The 22,490-nt window shown below is 37.6% G+C and overlaps 1 protein-coding gene across 1 annotated transcript; it reads left to right on the forward strand.

The window, feature by feature from the left end:
- The first annotated feature begins 200 nt into the window (after positions 1 to 200).
- LOC149252597 (uncharacterized) lies at positions 201 to 21,283 on the forward strand. Its single transcript, XM_089454200.1, has 5 exons — positions 201 to 824; positions 1,105 to 1,701; positions 8,063 to 8,204; positions 8,320 to 8,597; positions 21,069 to 21,283. The coding sequence occupies exons 2-5, from the start codon at positions 1,521 to 1,523 to the stop codon at positions 21,281 to 21,283; spliced, it is 816 nt and encodes a 271-aa protein (XP_089310326.1). The 5' UTR covers positions 201 to 824; positions 1,105 to 1,520.
- The last annotated feature ends 1,207 nt before the right edge of the window (positions 21,284 to 22,490 follow it).

Consider the following 22,490-nt stretch of genomic DNA (forward strand, 5'->3'; position numbering starts at 1 on the left):
AGATCATAAAACAAAAAAAGAAAAATTATTTATTAATAAAGATCCTAAAACAAAAAAGAATTAAAAATATATTGGAGTGATGGATCATGTCGGATTTTTTTTTGTCAATTCTTGATCTTCAAATTAATCAAATGCAGACCTTATTCTTCACACTTCACTTTCTGCTAAAATCAAACCCTATGTCGATCGGTAGGAAATTAACGACAAAAAACCTTCTTTTCTTTTAAATTTAAATTTAAATTTGTTTGCAGAAAATGAAAATTTACAGTTCATGCACAAGTTCATGGAATGATTTTTACAGTTCATGCGCAAGTTCATGGAATGGAATGTAATGCAAAATTTGAGCTTTGTGATTTTCACAATCAGAATGTTTTAGGGTCTGAGCTTTCACCATCAAAATTAGGGTTTTTAAGGACAAACACATACTATTTTGCACATTGAAAGGCAGTATCACCATGAACTATACCCATCTCACAGGCATAACTAGAAGTAAACACTTTCCAAACATGTAATTTCACAGTGAGATGTAAATTTGAGCTTTGTGATTTTAGCAAATGTTTCAAGGGTTTTTAAAGATGCTGAATTCATTTAACAAATACATACTATTTTGTACATCGAAAGGCAGTATCACCCTGAGCTACACCTATCTCACGGCTGCCAGTTTCATTGAAGGAGGGACAGCAAACTAGATAGGACTGAGGAAGGACCGGATTTACTTTGACCAAAACAGAATTGCAATTCCTCCGGTTGTTGACATAGACTGGAGAGCTCATCCTCAGATCTGTTGATTAAATCCGAGGGTCAATAAGGAGCTTCAAGTCAAGGTCGGACCTCCAAATCAGGGTCGGTATACTGATGAAAGGAAGTTTGAAGGTTTTATTATTTTGTAATAATTTATTTATGAATAGTATTAGCTCTAGAAAGTTGTAATGAGTCGGTGAAAGTGGAGAATTTGGTTTAAACGGTGGAAATTTTTTGTTTGATCCTGTCAGGAATAGTATTGTTTAAAAGGTTTTTAAATTTTCTTATTTGATGCAGTTATTCATTCCATGATCACAGTTTTCATAATAAAACTGATTATGGGCTAAATTCGTTTTTGCACAGATGGTTAATGGCGATAAAATCGTTCGGACCGTTAAGCAGTGCCTAAACCAAAATTGAATCTGACTGAATCTGATTTGATGCTATAAACTCTGGATCTTAGACTGACCTGTCGACTTGGCTATCCGGGCATACAACCGCCTTTTCCACGGATTAGTTTCTTCCACCAGGACAAAATGCAAGACAAGGGGCTGCAGAGGCCAAAAGGGAATCTATACCCCTCTGGTCGCTCTGTTCTGGCCCTTCGCCTGTGATCACCAGCTTAAACTGTGAAGCCAAGGAGTCGATTAAATTTAAGAAATATCTCGCCACAGGCAGCAACCATAGAAAGCTGGGATCCTCGTCCCAGAAATAGCGACAAGCCCCTGCTATAGAAGACTCCAGACACCCTTCTGTTGGATTTGTGAAGAAATTGAGAAATGGGAGACTCCAATACTCGTCCTCTGATAGAAGACGGGATGGACATAGAGTCGGCAGATTGTCCTGACAGTAAGAGGTCCTTATGTAGTAAGCGTGATAATCTTTTGAAAAACTTGCCGGGACTTTACTTGTCGAGATACGATGAACTTGATGCACCTCGAAGCCAACGACTGACCAGAGGTAATATTCTCTTTCGTTATCTGCCTGTGTTTATTTTTGAATTTGGTACTTGAAATTTGCCTGTTAAATTGCATTTATGTTTATTTGAGGCCTACATGATCTATACGACATTTTGTCTAAGAATCAGAGAGCAAATTTAATCTCGCTTTAATAAAGAACTGTAATGGCCTCTCTGATGCGTGGTCCGGATCTGAAAAGTTCGGCTTAAGAGATTCTTAATTTGGGATAATGGGCTCATTTTTGGTAAAGACTCTGTATTGGGAGAAATCGAGGAAGCTAGTCCATCGTGTTTCGCAGGATATCTAAATGCTGGGTTTGCACATTTAAGTTTGTGTTCAGAAACCTTTGCGAGGATGTGTTCACGCATCATAGATTGATGTTGAGATGAGATTATAGTCTAAAATTTAGTGTTTTCTCTGAGCTTCTCGGCAATGTGCCTATGCCCTATAGATTGATGTTGAGATCAGATTATAATCTGAAATTCGGTGGTCTGTTTGAGCTTCTCGGCAGCCTTTCCCTGGGTGCCTTTTTTTTAAGGACCGTCTTCTTCCTATCCCCCTACTTGCCAGAACTTCCATCTAACACCATTCCAATCGATTCGAATTCCCTTTGGTTAAAAGGCCGCCATGTGGATTACATATTCCTCCAAGGACACCCAGGACAGGGACTTGCCCCCGGTCCTAACTGCTGTTGTGTAGGCTGCTGCCTCCACGAGGATGAGCACAAACAGAAATTTGTCATTAAAGAGACTTGAATGCTAGTAGGGGCAATATCAGCGCCCAGTTTTCACTGATGTTATCCCTACTTGGGAGAAGGTTGGCGTTATCCCTATCTGGGAGAAACTGCAACTGACACCATTCAATTCGGAATCCTGAATTGAATCCTTGGTGAAGAGGCTGGACGTGGTATCTCTTTCTTCAAAGACACCCAGGACTTTCACCTGGCCCCATCTGCTGTTGTTTGCACTGGTACATCCAGAGCATGATCACAAACATGAACTTATCATTGGATGGATTGGAATGCTAGCGGGGAAAATGTCATTGCTCAGCTTTCACTGACTTTATCCCTACCTGGTAGAAAGTGTAACTCACACAATTCGGAATCCTTTGTATAAGGGTCCTGCGTGTTGTTTATCTATTTTCCGAAGGCTCACAGGGTTTGCACCTGTCCTCAGCTGTTGTTGTGTGCTGTAGTGCATCCATGAGCATCGGCACAAACACAAGTTTGTCGTTGGAGACACTTGAATGCTGGTGGGGTCATATCACTGTCACAGCATCCAAATTCCACTCACCCTACCCCTACCTAGGAGAAAGTGCAACTAACATCATCATTTCCGAATTCTTTGGCTAAGAGGCCGCATGTGGTTTATGTATTCCAACAGAGAATCCCCTGATTTTGCATCTGGCTCAAACTGCTCAACTGTTGTTGTTTGTGCTGGCACAACCATAAACATTAGCACAAACACAATTTTGTCATTGAAGACACTTGAATGCGGGTGGGTACAACATCAGCTACCAGCTTTTGCTTACCCTGCAACCCACCTTTGACTAGGGGTGTCATTTTAATCAGATCACTTTCAGAGCTGAATTTTATGAATTTTTTATTGTTTAGCGATATCATCCATTGTAGTCTACTGATCAGTGGTTTTCTAGGGTTGATAGATCATTAAGCCATCCGCTAAGGTTTTTCTCACACCCAAATGATATGAGATCCAAAAGGATCAGGCAGGGTGCAAAGTCTTGGGCAATTTTGTCGGAAATTCTAATAGTTATCGCTCAAGCTTGGCATCTAATCCAAAGAAATTGTACATTGAATCCCTTCTAACAAAAAATATTATCCATTCTATTGTGAATTAAAGGTGATATGAGATTACATGTGCTATGAAAATGACTGTTCTAAATCATCTACTTATAACGGTTGGGAATGGTGGGGTTCCTGAATCCTAATGAAGAGCATTTTGATAAATCCATTAGCAATTTAAGTATTGTGCATTACCTTCATTTTAAACATATTCTGGAATATTGGCCTGGTTGGAATCTCCCTGAAACGTAACATATCATCAAAAAGAGTCCTGTATCAGATTTGTTATGTTTCTTTTTTCTGGTTGCTGTACTTGTCACACTACTAAACAGTGTTACCCTTCCGTTTTGAAGTTTCCTTCAAGCTATCAAGTAGAATATATGCTACTACCTCATCAGTATTTGATTTACTTGTCTCTTTCATGTTAATCATGACATACTATTTATACTTGTGTTGTTATTGATTCATGATGGAAGAAATTTTGAAGTGTGTTTTGAATTCTATATGGGTACAAGCAATTCACAAGGTTTGGGTTCGAGTTCGGGTTCGGTAATGATTAGGTTCAATTTGAGTTCGAATTTTTTGATGAGGTTTTAGTAAACATCAAAAATTTTATCATAGACATGGAAATTGCAAGAATAAATTACAAGCTTGAGTTATGACATGAAGTTATGAGTTTTGATCTATGGACTTGGTCAATGGCTCTGAGGTTCGATGAGGTTTGCCAAACCTCAAATTTTTTTTTAGGTTCGCCAAAATTCGAATCTCAAGGTTAAAGTTCGACAAACCTTGTGACATAGGGTACAAGTCATTTGGTATTTTACTGTTTATGTTGGCCTTCAAGTTATTGGCTGGCAATGACGGGATGTCATGTGGAATTTTTTATTGTTGTAGCAAGTTTAAAATTTTTAATTGGTTTGATAGCCAGTATTTTATAAGGTTACTCAAATGTTGAATTGTTTGGGTGTGAGAAATTCACATCTTGGGAACTTTAAGGTTGCCTTAAATCGGCACATTTTCCAGATCACAAAATGCAACCCATATTTCAGGTTGGTGCTTTGAAGAGTAATCTCACTGTTTTACTTTTTGGACCCATATATGAGATCAAAATCAGTCCAATCACAATATTTTGGATCCATATACAACTAAAATCACGACAAAAATCAGTAATATACAGTCAAAATAGGTCGAAGAAGTAAAGCAATTAAACTATTTCCATGTTGTCAAAATAGGTCTAAAAAGCAGTGTTGTGAAAAGCGCGATTAAATCGCGCTTTTTTTTTAACGAGATCGGTTACTTGTGTATTATAAAAAACTTCAAAAGGCAAAGCTTGTTACATATTGTAGGGAAAGCTGAGAGGGGAGGATCCAAAATGGGTGCGCAGACCCTTGATCCTTGTTGGTGGACTTAATAAAAACAGTTTGAAAAAGATAACGGCTATATTGCCGTACAAACAAGCCTGCTAATAAACAAAATTTACAAGACATTAAACATATTACTGCTGCTGGTTAATAGAATCATCAAGCTGAGGTTCCTTTTTTGCGCTGACTTTTGTCGAGGTCTCCGCTTGCATGCTCTGGGTTATTGAACTGATATGAGCAATTGCTTCTTCCATGTGGTTGCACTTCTCCTTGAGACTTTCGATCTCCGCTTTTTGCTTCTCCAGTTTTTTCCTTTTGGAATTTCTATCCGCATGGAATTCCTCCTTGAGCTCGTTGAAGTGCTTAACAAATCTTGCTATCATAAAGCAGTGGGCTTTGCATAAGGTACATTCGTTGTTTGTAATAACGCGCTCCAGAGGATTTACTGCTGGGTCACGATCTTCTGGGATCTCGGCCATTTCTGAGACTCGGGTGGAGAGAGCTTTAGAAGCTATTGACGAAGAGAAAGAACAGGGGGAGCAAAAGGAAAGGGGAAGGGATGAAGGGGAGAAGGGGGCACAGATCGGGAAGCGAACTGAAACTGCGTTGAGGGAGGTTGTGGAATGAAAGGTGAGTTGCGAGACAGGTGAAATCGGAGTACGATTAAATCACACTTTTTATACCAAAAAAGCGGCTATAATTTTTTTGTCGATTTTTTCCGAAAAAGCGCGCTTTTTTCGAAAAAAAGCTTAGGGTGTCGGGGCAGCAGGTTTTATAATGATATTTTGGGTTTTTTTTTGGTCATTTGGACAGTGGGCACGCGCAAAAGGAGGACGAAGTCTTGGAGAGAGCAGTTGGAGGGTTTGAAAAAAGCTCAGGGTGTCGGGGCAGCAGGTTTTATAATGAGATTTTGGGTTTTTTTTGGTCATTTGGACAGTGGGCGCGCACAGAAGGAGGAGGAAGTCTTAGAGAGAGCAGCTGGAGGGTTTGTGACCAAATCTAAGTTCTTATAGGACAAATTCAATAGGAGACCACCAATTTCTCCATAGAAACGGTATGTGGATTATTTTTTTTTTGTTTTCCTTGTTTAAAAACATTGTTTTTGGTTGGGAAACTTCATATGGGCACCATTTTCCTTTTGTTTTCATTGTTTTTAAAGAATTTTTTGTATTTTTTCATTGATTTGGGATGGGTAACTTGGTATGACTCTGGGAACCAATTTTTTTTTTTTTTTTTTTTTTTTTTTTTAAACATTGTTTATGTTTTTGGCATTTGCCATTTGGTTGGGTAACTTCGGTTTGGAACTTTCTATTCTGGAAATTTGTAACTTGTAATTTTGTAAATGCTAAATTGTAATCCTAAATTCCTATTTCCTAATCCTTATTTTCTCATAAGTTTGCAAATTCAAAGTTCAAAAACAAACATGCCAAGGAAATTGGATCCTTTCTGGAAATATGGTGAACCTAAAGCTCCGAATGATAGACAAAACTTGAATTGCAAGTTGTGTGGAAAGGAGATACGCGGGAGGGTGTACAGGTTGAAGTTTCACCTTACACAAATCCCTGGACATGATGTGGGGCCCTGTATAAATACAAATCCTGAACTTATGCAAAGAGCCATGAGAGCATTGGGAGAATTAGAGCACACTAGAGAGGCAAAAGAAGAACTCAAAAGGCAACTAAAAAGGTCAGCTGAAGGAAGTGGGCCAAGTGGCACTGGTTTTACTGCACCATTAGTCAATCCGGTAGCTGCATCATCATTTTTTGTTCCTCGAACCACACTTGGTTCACAACCATCTATCGGTTCAATGCTAAAAAGAACTGAAAAAGAACAAGCTGACTGGTTGATGGCAAAATTTCTCCTCTGGAGTGATATTCCTTTCAGCATTGTAAGGAATAATCCATTTTTCCAACTTACTGTTGATGCTATTGCCAGTGTTGGCCCGGGGTACAAAATCCCTTCTTATCATGATTTCAGAGGCCGGATTCTTCAAGATGAAAAGCGTGACTGCACCCAAAGATTGGAGGATTTTAGGGCATCATGGGCACAAACAGGATGCACTGTTATGTCAGATGGTTGGACTGACCAAAAGGGGAGAACCCTTATAAACTTCTTGGTTAGTTGTCCCAAGGGGACTATGTTTATCAAATCTGTTGATGCATCTCATCAAATCAAAGATGCAAGAACTTTATGTGATTTGCTGGATGTGTTTATTTTGAGGTGGGTGAACAACATGTTGTCCAAGTCATAACAGACAATGTTGCAAATTATGTTGCTGCTGGTAGAATGCTTATGGACAGGCATCCTACTTTATTTTGGACACCTTGTGCTGCCCATTGTATTGATTTGATGTTAGAGGACATAGGGAAAATTCCCTTTGTCAAAGATATTGTTGACTCATCAAAAAGCATCACAAAATTTATATATAATCATACATCTGTGTTTAACTTGATGAGAAGATTCACCAATAACAAAGAGTTGGTGCGCCCCTCCATTACACGGTTTGCCACGAGTTTCATATCTCTTCAATCCCTCTTGAATTCTATGTGGGATGTGAAGAGAATGTTTCTTTCAGAGGAGTGGCGTGCTTTGTCAATGAGCCGCAAACCAAAAGGAGAGGCCGTATGCAGACTAGTTTCATACCAGGAAGACTTCTGGGTGGGAGTGCAGGAGGTTTGCGCCGTTACTGAACCTTTGGTAAAGGTTCTTCGGTTGGTTGATGGTGAGAAGCCCGCAATGGGCTATTTGTATGAAGCCATGGACAGGGCCAAAGAAGCCATTCAGGCCTACTATGATGATAAGGGAGATGATGGGTTTCAGAAACAACTCCTTCTATGGAGAGTGATTGATGAGCGATGGAACAACACACTCCATCATCCTATTCATGCTGCTGGGCTTTTCCTGAACCCTGCATTTTCTTATGCATGTGGGTTTGATTTTGATGCTGAGATCATAGATGGATTCTTATCCTGTGTCCAGAAGATGGTGCGATCTCCAGAACAACGTATAGAGATCTCTAAACAAATCGAGACATATAAGATGGCAGGTGGCACATTTGGCTTTGAGATGGCCATCACTGATAGGACGATTAAAATGTCAGGTATTTTTTAATTTGTAACTTTGTTTCAAATTTCATTGTCTCTTCAAATTCAATTTTTTTCTTATGTTTATTTAAAATTTTATTTGTAATTTTGTGGTAGATGCATGGTGGAAAATGTATGGTGGCAGAGTACCCCTTTTGCAAAAGCTTTCCATATGCATCCTCAGCCAAACATGCAGCTCCTTAGGATGTGAGTGCAACTGGAGTGTATTCGAAAAAATACACAACAAGAAGCGCAACAGGTTAACACTTAAACATTTAAAATATTGCAAATTTCCAAATAAATTTTTGAATTCATTAAACAATATTTTTTTTAAAATATTAATTATTAATTATTATTTCATGATATTTATACAGGTTGGAGTCCCAGCGACTTAATGACATGGTCTACGTCTACTACAATCTTCGATTGTGGGTGAGGCAACTTGAGAGGACACCTGATGTGGATGCCATCTCATTGGATGGGATTGACACCACTGCTGCATGGAGGGTTGAGTCCGAGAGGCCTCTCATGGATTCTACTGATGATTGGTCAGTGCAAGATGTAGTGGAGGGGGAGGAGGAGCAGGAGCAGAGGAGGAGCAGGAGGAGGAGGAGGAGGAGAGGAGGAGGAGGAGGAGGAGGAGGAGGAGGAGGTGACACCGCCTACCCGGGCTACCACTGCCACCAGTAGAGGATGTGGTCTACCTCCTGTAGCTCCTACTTCTAGTTCTTCAGCTTCTAGAGCACATCAGACTCCACTGCCATTTCCACCAGCACAGGCACCAACATCTACATCTAGAGGGAAAGGGAAAGTTGTGACATTTTCTCGCAAGAGGGGCAGAGGAAATCTATAGTATTAGACTTTCATTTTATTGTATATGACATTATGACATGATGAGATACATTATCATATTTTTTGTTGATATTTTGAGGCTGAGTTGGGACTCAGGAGTCAGGACTTACTATTCAGTACATGATTCAATGTTATGTGTGATTTTAGCGCTAGAAATGATATTAAACATCTTATATATTGGTTTTTTTTATCATATTTATGTGTCAATGTATTTATTTTATGTTGTAGATGGTTCAGATATTAAAAAAATTGAAAAAAAATGAATATTTTTGTACCAAACGCTTTTTTCCCGCTTTTTTCCCGATTTTTTCCAATTCGTTCCCCGCGCCGATTTAATCTCGCTCGCGCTTTTCACAACATTGCTAAAAAGTAAAACAATTCAACTATTTCCATATTAAGTGCCTTCTAATTAGTATTCAATGAGAACAACATTCTCTTATGAAGTAAATGTCTGTTAATTTCTTAATAAACATATAAAAGCTGGAGAATAAAGTGTCAAAGTGCTTTCAAAGTTAGAAAAGATAGTGATGTCATTTAATTCCCTTTGGCAGCTTTTTTGTTATTTTGCTCTTACACCATTAGACAAAAGGTACCTTCCAAAATACACTTTCTGTGACCGAACAATTTTGCTGCAGTTACCAAAACACCATTGACAACAGAGTGTTCTCCAGTACATGACTGAGTATTGGAGAGTGAGGCACCCAAGCTTTCTGCCACCGATGATGGGGAATACCGTCAGAACTGCCAAAAATTGTTGCCTCAGGCAACAAGCAACATTATCAGCATGGGCTTAATCTGTGGGAAAATAAAATAAAAGTACATTGAGACAATTAGTCATATAATCATCAAATATCTAGCTACATTGAAGTAGAAGAAGTCCATCTTATCTTCATTCTTTTGGTCTTATGTTGTTGATAAATACTCGTAGGAAGGCATGTTCCCTGAGTGTATTAGAGAACGTCATCTCATTCATTTGCCATGAATTGTCCCTTTCATAAATATTAATCCTAAGTTCAGTTTTAAACTTTTATGTGAGGGAATTCAAGGTCGGAGCAATGATACTATTTGACCCTGTAGTCATGGGTATGTGGGTGAAGCATTTGTTTATCCATTTGGGGTGCGCGTTCTTTGTATAGAAGTGAACCACAATTAGCTATAAGGGAAAAATAGTAATTTTATAACTGCGGTGTGACCTTATTTTTATTAGTTGAAAATGTTTGATTCGATTGTATTTCTGCACAAAATGTCATACTTTGCTTCCTTGCATGCATAAGTGAAAGAGTTGTTTATGTAATTTACGTTGGTCAGATACATCGGTGTCAGATCAGAGTTTCTACTTTTCAGTGCAATTATTTCTAGAAACTCTTCAATCAATTATTGAAGAGATTTTTAAACCTGTCATTGCATGCCTTAAGGGTGATGAGTGGGGACACTCTTCAAATAAAATAAAATCTTTACAGAGCTTTGAGATAGTGGGGACACTCTGCAAATTATTTTATAGCTTTTAGAACTGTGCATAGAAATTTCAGAGAGTGATTTTACAAGCTACTATTATTTTAGGCAGGGATTCCCTCCTTATAATAGATTTTTAAACCTGTCATTGCATGCCTTAAGGGTGATGAGTGGGGACACTCTTCAAATAAAATAAAATCTTTATAGAGCTTTGAGATAGTGGGGACACTCTGCACATTATTTTATAGCTTTTAGAACTGTGCATAGAAATTTCAGAAAGTGATTTTACAAGCTACTATTATTTTAGGTAGGGATTCCCTCCTTATAATAGATTTTTAAACTTGTCATTACATGCCTTAAGGGTGATGAGTGGGGACACTGTTCAAATAAAATAAAATCTTTACAGAGCTTTGAGATAGTGGGGGAGCTTTGTGGATTTCTCAAAAATTTTGTGAACTAAACATGCAGGCCGACAATTTTAAAGAAATCAATTTAAGTTGAATCACATTTCCAAATAAAAAACTGCTAAACTGCAGTTTTAAAGAAATCATTTTAAGTTGCATCACAATTCCAATCAAAAAACTGCTAAACGGTTTCCAAAACAAAATTCTGCTGAACTGTCTCCAACGTCTGATAGATAAAGATGGAGACATATTCACTTTCCAAAGGTAGGCGATGTCTCTGACAAGATTACAAATCTTGCCTTTTAAGATTATGGGCTTGCTTTGTGTAATTAATTGGGACGACTCTTATTCTTCATACTGCTTATTTGTTTATTTGAAATTTCTTTTGGTTTGTAATAGATCTATGTTTTCAATATCTTTTCTCGTCATTTAACTTTTGCTCCCTACTTGCATCTTGCATTGCTGTGTTGACTTCTTCATATGTATCGTACATGATACCTAGTTTGTACCATGGTTTTTAAGTTAGGATTTGGATTTGAAATTATTTGAGTGAGTCAACACCCATTTTGATTTGATTAGCATTGATCTGTTTGGAGGGGTCAACACATATTTGATTAGCATTGATCTGGTTTCAATGACTCGGTTTACTAAAAATATATAAAATAGTTAAAATTTTAATGAAAAAAATATTACAAGGATTTCAAGTTATTAGAGATAAAGTCTACTCATATATGTCATTATAAGGGTGAATATATCAAAATAGCACTAACTACAATATATAACAACAACAAAATACATAATCAATGAAACTCAATATCTTTTCCCGTCATCTATAACTATTGCGCCTTACTTGCATCTTTCATTACGATGTTGACTTCTTCACATGTATTGTACATGATACCTAGTTTGTACCATAGTTTTTAAGTTAGGATTTGGATTTGGAATTGTTTGAGTGGGTCAACACCGATTCTGATTTGATTTGCATTGATCTGATTTCAAGGGTCAACACAGATTTTGATTAGCATTGATCTGATTTCAATGACTCAGTTTACTAAAAATATATAAACTAGTTAAAAATTTAATGGAAAAAAATATTTTCCATTAAAATATTTTTGAGGAGTTCCAAAAATTGAACATAAGGGTAAAAGATATTTCAGAGGAGCATAGGATTGATGTGTTCATAGGGTCTTTAAAGGATGATATCCAACATGATGTTCGCCTTTGGGAACCTGATTCATTAGAGAAGGCATTCAGGTTAGCAAGAAAAATGGAAAGCAAAATTATGGCAACCAAGAAGCATACCACTCACAACTATAAAGACGGAAGTGTTGTCACCCCTAGTCTTCCACAACCTATAAGGTTGACACCACAACAATTGGAAGAAAAAATAGCAAAAGGGCTTTGTTACAGTTGTGATAGCAAATACACTAAAGGTCATAAGTGTGCTGAGAAGAAATTATTCTACATAGATTGTGAAGAGGAAGAAGAAAAGGAGCAAGAAAGGTCAAAAGAAGAGGATATACTCCAGGAACAAAGCCTAGATGAAGAACAAATAAATCCGACCATATCTTGTAATGCATTGGCGGGAATTACCACTCCTCAAACCATCAAGATAGAAGGACAAATCAAGAAGAAAAAGGTAATAGTGTTGATTGATTCAGGAAGCACCCACAATTTTATTCATTGTAAGGTAGCAAAAGAATTGAATTGCTTCCTATATCCAGCACCAGAGTGTCAAGTGATGATTGCAAATGGAGGAACAATAAATTGCTCTGGAAAGTGCCATAATATCAAGCTATCCATGGGAGAATATGTATTGACTAGCCCAATGCTTTCCATTCCAATGGGAGGTGCTGATGTTGTACTAGGAGTCCAATGGCTACAATCCTTGGGTACAATAGCTTTTAATTTTCAAGAACTTTTCATCAAATTTTCTACGGAAGGAAAGGAAGTTGAATTAAGGGGTATTGCAGGGAAACCAGGAAAGATAATCAGCTCTAATGGTATGACAAAGCTTCTAAAAAAGGAGCGAAGAGGTGTAATTGCACAATTATGTTCGCTAGATGTTTCCACATCGGAATCATCTATTTCTCCAGATCTCCAAAAAGTCCTGGACAATCATTCCAAGGTATTTGAGACTCCCAAAGGTCTCCCACCTATGCGTGATCATGATCATGCTATTCATCTGATTCCAGGAAGTGTTCCTCCAAACATCAGGCCGTACAGATATCCCTATGTCCAAAAGAGTGAAATTGAATGTATGGTTGCAGAAATGCTAGAGGCTGGTATAATTCAACCGAGTCAAAGTTCTTTCTCTGCTCCAGTAGTATTGGTGCACAAGAAGGATGGATCATGGCGCATGTGTCCGGATTATAGGGAGCTCAACAAGCTCACTATTAAAGATAAGTTCCCCATTCCTGTCATTGATGAATTACTGGATGAATTGCATGGATCAATTTACTTCACCAAGTTGGATCTTCGTTCAGGATATCATCAAATCAGAATGAAGATTGAAGACATTCTGAAAACAACATTTAGAACTCATGAGGGTCATTATGAATTTTTGGTCATGCCTTTTGGCCTTACCAATGCACCTTCAACATTTCAAGGTTTGATGAATTCAATTTTCAAACCATTCCTTAGAAAATTTGTGTTAGTATTTTTTGATGATATACTAATCTACAGCAAGTCTTGGAAGGATCATGTTGAACATGTTGACAGGGTGCTACAACTATTGGAGGAGAAACAATTATATGCAAAAAGATCCAAATGTTTCTTTGGAGTCCAGGAGGTGGAATATTTGGGTCATATTGTATCTCATGAAGGAGTTAAGGTAGACCCTAGCAAAATTAAAGCCATTAAGGAATGGAAAATCCCCACATCCATAAAGCATCTGCGAGGATTTCTCGGGTTGACAGGGTATTATCGCAAGTTTGTTAAGAATTATGGGAGAATAGCAGCACCTCTAACAACATTATTGAAGAAAGATGCATTTTCATGGACTCCGGAAGCAACAAAGGCCTTTGAACATCTTAAAGAGGCAATGTGCCAAGCACCGGTCTTAGCTACACCGGACTTCACAAAAACCTTTATTGTGGAATGTGATGCTTCAGGAAATGGAATTGGTGCTGTTCTAATGCAAGATGAAAGACCCATTGCTTTTGAAAGTCGTCCAATCAAGGGAAAGTTTTTAAGCAAAGCTATTTATGAGAAGGAAATGTTGGCAATACTCCATGCACTTAAGAAATGGCGACCCTACCTAATGGGAAGACACTTCAAGGTAAAAACGGATCATGATAGCCTTAAATACTTTTTAGAACAAAGATTATCCTCTGAAGAGCAACAAAAGTGGGTCACAAAGATGTTGGGTTATGACTTTGAAATCATCTACAAAAAAGGGAAGCAAAATGTGGTGGCAGATGCACTCTCAAGAAAGGATGAGGATGTGGAAGCATTGTTGTGCGCCATTTCTATTATCCAACCAGATTGGATAAATGAAGAAAGGGAGGAATGGAAGAATGACGAAGAAGTGTGGGCACTTATTCGAAAGTTACAACAAGATTCCAGTACGTCTGATACATTTAGCTGGCAAAATGATTCGTTATGGTACAAAGATCGCTTATACCTCTGTAAGAATTCCCAGCTAAAACAAAAGATTCTTATGGAATTGCACACTTCTCCCTTAGGAGGGCACTCAGGATTTTTAAAAACTTACCACAGGGTTAAGAAGGAATTTTTTTGGGATGGCCTTAAATCAGATATTCAAAAGTTTGTGGCGGAATGTTTGGTTTGCCAACAAAATAAAGTTGAAACAATTAAGACATCGGGTCTATTACAACCTTTATCCATTCCAAGCCAACGTTGGGAGGAGGTTTCAATGGATTTTATCACAGGTTTACCCAAGTCTGAGGGAAAGAGTGTCATCATGGTGGTAGTTGACAGACTTACCAAGTATGCACACTTTTGTGCATTATCACATCCATTTAAAGCCAGTACAGTTTCTACTGCATTTATGGAAACAATTCAAAAGCTACATGGAAACCCAAAGATTATTGTAAGTGACAGAGATCCCATTTTCACTGGAAATTTTTGGACAGAATTATTTTCTTGTCTTGGTACTCAGTTAGCTCATAGCTCATCTTATCATCCTCAATCTGATGGGCAAACTGAGATAGTAAACAAATGTTTGGAAGGATATCTTCGTTGCTTTGTATCTGATAAACAGACACAATGGGTCAAATGGTTGCCTCTGGCTGAATGGTGGTATAACACTTCCTTCCATACAACAACAAAAATGACCCCATTTATGGCACTTTATGGGTATCAACCACCATCCATCACATCATATTTAAGAGAAAATTCTAAGGTTCAGGTAGTGGAACATCACATTGAACATCAACAACAAGTCCTCCAACTCTTAAAGGATAACCTCGTGTTGGCACAAAATAGAATGAAACAACAGGCAGATCAACATCGCAGTGAAAGAAGTTTTAATGTAGGTGATTGGGTATTCCTACGGCTACAACCATATAAGCAAATGTCCCTCAAGCAAGCTAAGAAGGATAATAAATTATCACCAAAGTATTATGGTCCGTACAAGGTGTTGCAAAAGATTGGTACTATGGCATACAAATTGGAGCTTCCTGCAGCTTCTCGATTGCACCCAGTTTTCCATGTTTCATGTTTAAAGAAGGTTATAGGCGACAAGCTCCCAGTTCAAACAATATTGCCAGAACTTGACGAGGAAGGAAAAATTATATTGGAACCGGAAGCAGTCACAGAAACAAGAACTCGACAGCTACGAAATCGATCAATTTCAGAGTATCTTATCAAGTGGAAGAACTTATCCGCTGAAGATTCCACATGGGAGGATGAGAATTTTATGCAGAAGTATCCAGAACTACTCAAGCGTTGAGGACAACACTTTTTTGAAGGAGAGGGGCATGTTGGGTCCCCATAATACTAGTGATTACCCCATTACTATTGTAGTTATACCCCTTATTAATATTGTTGTGCCCCTATTGCCCCATATTTTTATTACTGTGCCCCATAGAATCCCTCTATTGTTATTTTTGTGGCTTTATATTATTATTGTTAGGTCGGCTGGATTATATTGTGACTCCTTAGACTCCTATATATAGAAAGGAGGTTTTGTCATTTGAATCATCCAAGAATTGTTCATTTATGTAATGTAAAGGAGGTTTCCCCTCGAAGAGGCTGAATTCTAAGGCGTTGATCTATCTTTTCTATCTTTTCTTGAGCTGGTTTCATAACATTGACGGATTTCCAACACCTGTCGACAGAATATCATTTAAGTAAGTTTGCACACACACACACACACACCATGATGATGATGTAACAAATGATATTCCTCCCCTGATTCATCTGATACTCTCCTCCATATGTGACCAATCTTGTTGGCATGCATAGAAGTTCACACTCGAGTCAATGCTCGAGACTCAATTGGCGCTCTATCTTGTTTACGTCTCGAAGAATCAGGTGGTGATTTCTCATGCAATGATGTAAACCCTCGATATATATATATATACACACACACACACACATATGTATATATATGTATATATATACAGATATATACATATATATATGTATATATATATATATATATATGTATATATATAAAGATATATATATATATGTATATATATATATATATATGTATATATATATATATACATATATATATGTATATATATATATATATATATATGTATATATACATATATATATATATATATATATATATATATATATATATATATATAATAAATATACATATATATAATCTTTAAAATATATATATATATACATATATATGTATATATATATATATATATATATATATATATATGATCTTTCAAAAAACCCAGGCTACCTCATGCATTTAAAATCTTTAAAATTACTATTTAAGAAGATCAAGAATTCAAAAGATTAATAAGACAGATAAATATAATTATTTAAGAGTTTCTTTAAACTTATTTGGTGTATAGTTCTCTTCGGCCCAAGATAAATATAAACAAGAAGTAAATACTCAATATTGAATTGTTCAATTCAAGTGTACTCAAGATTAAATACCCAGATGCTAAAGTGCACATCTTGAGAATTAAATACAATTTTTTCTTAAACTTGTCACCTTGATAATTCACCAAGTAGTGATTACACATTGGGGGCACACTTAGTATAGTATTGAAAGAACCACATGGTCATTAAAGACACCACATTTATAACTAAAAAACACACACATATCATACATATCTTACAATGTCCATCAATAAATTTTGATGGAGTGGTTCTTGATACCAATTCATATTTCACACACAAATCTTGAGTTAGCATTGCCCCATACAATACATCACTAGACATTCTATTAACATTTGCACAATGACTTATGCTAAATGATTGAAATTGACTAGCAATAATTTTTGCTTCTGTATGTAGCTATTTTAACTTTTCCTTTTTGACTTGGTACATGCCTTTCATCTAGTTGCACAAAAGTTCAGAATTTGTGAAGACTACAATATCATTGGATCCATATTCCCTAGTTGTTCTTAAGCCTTCTATAAGTGCAATGTAGTATGCCTCATTGTTTGTTGTCCTTCCCGGTACATCCCTTTTCCTTTGGAGGACTTTGTTTGTCACAATATTGTATGAAACATATGTAATCACTGCTTGTCCTGGATTTGGATAACAAGAAACTTCAATGCATAATTTCCATTTTTTAACCACGTTTAATGGCATTCTGATTCCTGTAAAAGAAAAATCCAATAAAATGAATAATATATTTCTTTTTGCAAATGAATTGGCCATAAAAAGTTTGCAGAGGACATTGTTTGATCAAGAACTTTAAGGCAAAATGACGAAAAATAAGTATCTAAAATCAAATTCTATCATGGAATGCATTTTAGGTACTGGGCAGATGGTTAGCATGGAAAGTGGGGAGAGGCTCTTGGTTTGATTGGGGAATATCCCTGGATCGAAGGAGAGGAGATTTACTTTCTCTCTCCAAATCTAAAACATCATCAAGGAGATTGTTACCAACCTAGAGTTTGGTTTATTCTTGTATTGAGACATATGAGAAAGTAGTCCAACTTTAACAGGGAGGAGTCCAATTTTACTTCCTTTGGAAACTTTATTATCGATTGTTTGTTTCAAGTGGAGAGATCAAACTTGTCAATTTTTAGTACTGTAAAGTTCAAATTTAGTTTTTTTATAACCATGGAGAGAACCAATCGATAAAAACCCACAATTTTTAGTTTTTGTCCTCGACATTCTATTTCAATAAAACCCCTCAATTTTAGTTTTTTTACTAAACATTCGATTTTGAACCAACTTCTTTCCCACCATTTTAGAATCTTCATTCCATTATTTTAATATAATGTTGAAAATAAAACCCCACATTTTAGGTTTTATCTTCTACATTATATTAATGGAATGAAGATTCCAAAATGGTGAGAAGGAAGCTCCTTCGAAACCAAATGTTCCTTCATTAAAAAGCCAAAATTGTGGAGTTTTAACAATTGATTTTGTGCATTGTTATAAAATTTGTACTAAATGTTTTTTTGTTAAATAATACTAAAAATTGTCAAGTTTGCTAGATCTCCATTTGAAGAAAATTGTCGGTGATAAAATTACCGAGATGTAATAACCATATGTCCTACAAATTGAACAAGGGTGATTGTGGGTGCTCTCTCCAAATCTGAAACAACATCTAGAGAAGATTGTGGGTTGTATACTTCGACAGATATTGGAGTCAGAGGAGTGTGGAATGATGGTTCATAGGTTTGGATTCAAGCAAAAGAAATTGGGCTAGTAGGTGTGTTGGCTTCATAATGGAAGGATTTTGTTAGTGGGCTTACTAGATTTGGACTCTTGTTGTTGGATGTGGCTGATACTCTAGTTTGGTCTTGGAATCACTCTCTAGGGATGTTAACAACTAAATTAGGATATGAGGCCTTAATTGTAGTCAATGAGGATGTATAGAGGAAATGGTGGTATCAATTGATTTGGAAATGGAAATCTCCTTTAAAGATTAGGGTGTTTTTATGTTAAGATGTCATACTAACTATGGTTACCACTACAATGGGAATGGGAAAATAAGACTCATGAAGAGAAAATGTAACAGTGGGAAAGATCGGCCTCACACCCCACTTCAACAACCTCCATACACCACATTTAAATATGAGGTTGCATCATCAAGTTCATGTTCAAGTTATCAAAACATGTTATGGATGGAAGTCTCTTTTCCTCTCTTACAGGTACTTTTGAGGATGACAGTATATGGGTAATCGATAGTGGAGAATCAAGACATATGATTGGGGAATATGTTCAACTCCAACCCTTATCAAAAGGAATCTCTTCTCAGTCAGTTGAACTTGGAGGCCAGAAGAACTACTCAGTCAAAGGAATTAGATCTGCTTCTTTTGAGTTGGAAACTAGTGGAAAATTCGTCTCAACAATATACTCTATGTTCCAGGTTTGAAGAAAAACTTGCTTTCTATTTCTTGTTTATAAGATAAAGGTGATAGGGTTGCATTCATTGATGGAAAATTCATTGTATGGGGTAAGAGATATAATATTGAAAATGTTAATACTATTGGGATTCATGAGGGGAGGTTGTATAGACTTATAACACCTCTTCATCAAGCACTAATGCATTTAGATATCAACCCTTGTGAATTATGGTATAGAAGGTATGATCACCTTCATTATAAGACATTTCTATCATTAAATTATATGGTTATTGGTATCCCCAAACTGAAAGAAGAGCATGAATGAGTCTATAAGGGACATGGTCTTGGCAAGAATGTGAAGAAACCCTTTACTAGTAGTGACACTAGATCCAAGGAGATTTTTTATCTCATACACTTCGATGTTTGTGGACCTATGGCAGAAAAGTCTCTTGGTGTTCATCAATACTATGTAATATTCATTGATGGTCACTCTAGAAAAACTTGGATATACCTCATTAAGTCTAAGGATGTAGCTTCAAGAAGACTCCTAAGAGCCTTGAGACCTTTCTTCATGTAGATTGTCATTGGAGAGGGAGATAAAGAATATATAACTACTTCAAGAGTGTCTTCCAACAAGAGTGCCAAGAAGGATGTGATCTTCAAGCTTCCTTCCTTCGCCTTAGCTTTGATACCATGTTAAGAAATCAATGTTCTTGTAGATTAGGGTTGATTCCTTTTACTTGATAATTATTTGTGAGTATTTGTTGGCTTTTATTACTTAATTATGTCTCCTTCATCAAGAAATTACCAAAACATAAAATGCATGAAGATCATAGGAACACAAAGAACACAAGATATATGCTCCAAACCAGGGAAAACCTCCAGAAGGGGGAAATCCCAAACAACTTATCTTCTTATAGAATCAGGTCAAAGTGAGACATCCAAGACCCAAAGACGAAGACCAATACCTCCAGAAGCACCAAGTCAACCCTCCTTCATAACCTTCCTCAAAGAATACAAATTCCATAAAGTCAATGTTGTTCAAACTTCACCAAATCTGGTCAAACTTAGAATTTTGGCCCTACAACTCAGATATGCAGTTCATACCTGTAATTTTAGCCCTGTAGCTCACATAATTACCCCAGGATTCTCACACCTGTGGGAAGAAGCTAGAAAAAAATTGAATTCTTCCTTTCTTCCTTGAATTTATCTTTCTTCCTCGGCCTTACACTTCTTTTCTTCCTTTCTTGCTTAGAGATCAAAATTATGTGTGCGAGTGTACAAATGATGATGAAGACTCTCCCTTTTATAGCCATCCATGTGGTCGAATTGGACCTATTCTAGGTTGACTTCTCCTGGCAAGGGTGACTTGGTCTTGGAGGTCAAAATGACTCTTTTAAACTTAAAAATAATATTTTTCTTTTGATACAAAATAGTCCAAATGGGAATTTAACACATGATAAATCTTCTTCTTGAATCAATGAACACTAGAAGTATGAAGAACATGCTTGACTAGAATAATAATAATAATAGTGTTCTTTTTCTTCTTTTTGTTTTTTACAAGAAATATATATTGATACAAGTACAAAAGACAATTATGAAGACCAAACCTAGTTACATTTTCCAACAAGGTGGACTCTCCATCAAGCTAAATGTTTATTTTTGTTTGTTTTCTATATTAGGAGCAACAAGATTGCTAATCATAAGAAACATCAACCTTAATTTTATAGCAAAATTCTAGACTCTACCAAAGTATTTGGTGTTTTTGACAATGGGATATCATATGTTCCATTAGTAAGGTCGAAAATAAATCTTTTGAGCTACTAGTTTGGTTTCCCTAGTGGAAATCCAATAGTCATAGAAAGAACACTTTGTTTTTATTTTATTATTTATTAATATAAATATCTACTTAACATTACCAAAAACACTATGGTCGAGGAGAAGATGCAAAACTCGGCCCTGCAACTCGCGAGATCCGCACTTGGCGGATCTTGAAGCCTGTGCGCGTGCCCGCCCCTGCATCCCTCTGCTCCCTGCGGACAGGCCCGCTGCTGCATCCTCCGTCCCCTGCGGGCTGGATCGCCGAGAGCTCTTCCCTCTGGCTGCGGTCAGCTAGGGTTTGTCGCCGAAGGCCCCAGTCTCTAGCTGCAGTCGGCTAGGGTTTGACCTGCTTCATCATGGAGGAGCCGGATCCCCCCCAGGGGCCTTCCTCCCCTTCCCCTCCATCTGCTGCTGAGGCCTTCAGATCCTTGCTGGCCTCTCTGCCCAAGAAGAAAGCTGTGGAAGCCGCCAAGTTCGTGAAAATACTTGAAGACATTCCCGAGATCGCTCTTCCTCCTGAAGGGCCGATTCAAGTAGCTTTGTCTCTGGCGGATCGCGCTCTGGTCGGTCAGTTTACAGGTCTCTGGCCCTCCCCAAAATCAACAAAGAACTGGGTTGCTAGAAACTGGGCTCCTCTGATCAAGAATAAGGTAACATCTTACTTCCTCGGAAGAGGATACTTCCTATTTGAATTCTTAGATAAAGAGGACAAGGATCTAATTTTCAGAAATGGCCCCTACTTCATGGGGCCTCAAGGGCTGTATCTGAATAAATGGACGCCGGACTTCGATCCGACGGTGGACGTGCCTTCTGCGGTCCCGGTTTGGGTAAGGTTCCCCAACCTCCCGGTCCATTGTTGGAACTGGGATTCTTTGAAACACATCGGAAACACCCTTGGGAAGTTCATAGATAAGGCCAACAGCAAGGACCAGTACGACTGCGCCAGAATTTGTGTGGAGGTAGATCTAGAGGTCGGATTACCAGAAGCCATCAAAATAAGGGTCGGCCCTTGGACGCATGTTCAAAAGTTGGACTATGAACAGCTGCCGTTCAAATGCCGGAAGTGTCAAGTCTACGGACACTTCGCTAGAGATTGCCCGTCCAAAGGGGTAGAGGAAAAAGGGAAGGAAGAAGGATGGAATCAGGCAAAAATATCCAAAACTGCTTTCAGGAAGACTGCAAATACTAACTCCAGAGCCACCCAATCGGGCCCTGCTCAGCACCCACCCATGGAGAACCAAGGAAATAAATTTTAGATATTGGGATCTGAAATCATGAACACCCAGGAGACTGAAACTACGAAAGAAGTCTCCCCGCCCAAATCTAAAAGCGAGCCAGAGAGATCTAAAGGGAAGATATCGGAAGAGGAGGAGGAAACCCAAGACTCCGAGGATTCAGAGGAAGAAGGGGAAATAGGAGATTCGCAGTCTACCCCCAGAAGATCTACAATAGGCCGAATGTCAACAAAAGAAAAAAGGGAGCAAGAAACATACAAAGACAAGCTCCAGGGCAGCCAGCCAACGCTAGAGAAACTTCTAGCAAAAA

The sequence above is a fragment of the Pinus tabuliformis genome, chromosome 7 (assembly GCF_031772625.1).
Source record: "Pinus tabuliformis cultivar Carrire ecotype Pingquan chromosome 7, CPIR1, whole genome shotgun sequence".
Taxonomy (NCBI): Eukaryota; Viridiplantae; Streptophyta; class Pinopsida; order Pinales; family Pinaceae; genus Pinus; species Pinus tabuliformis.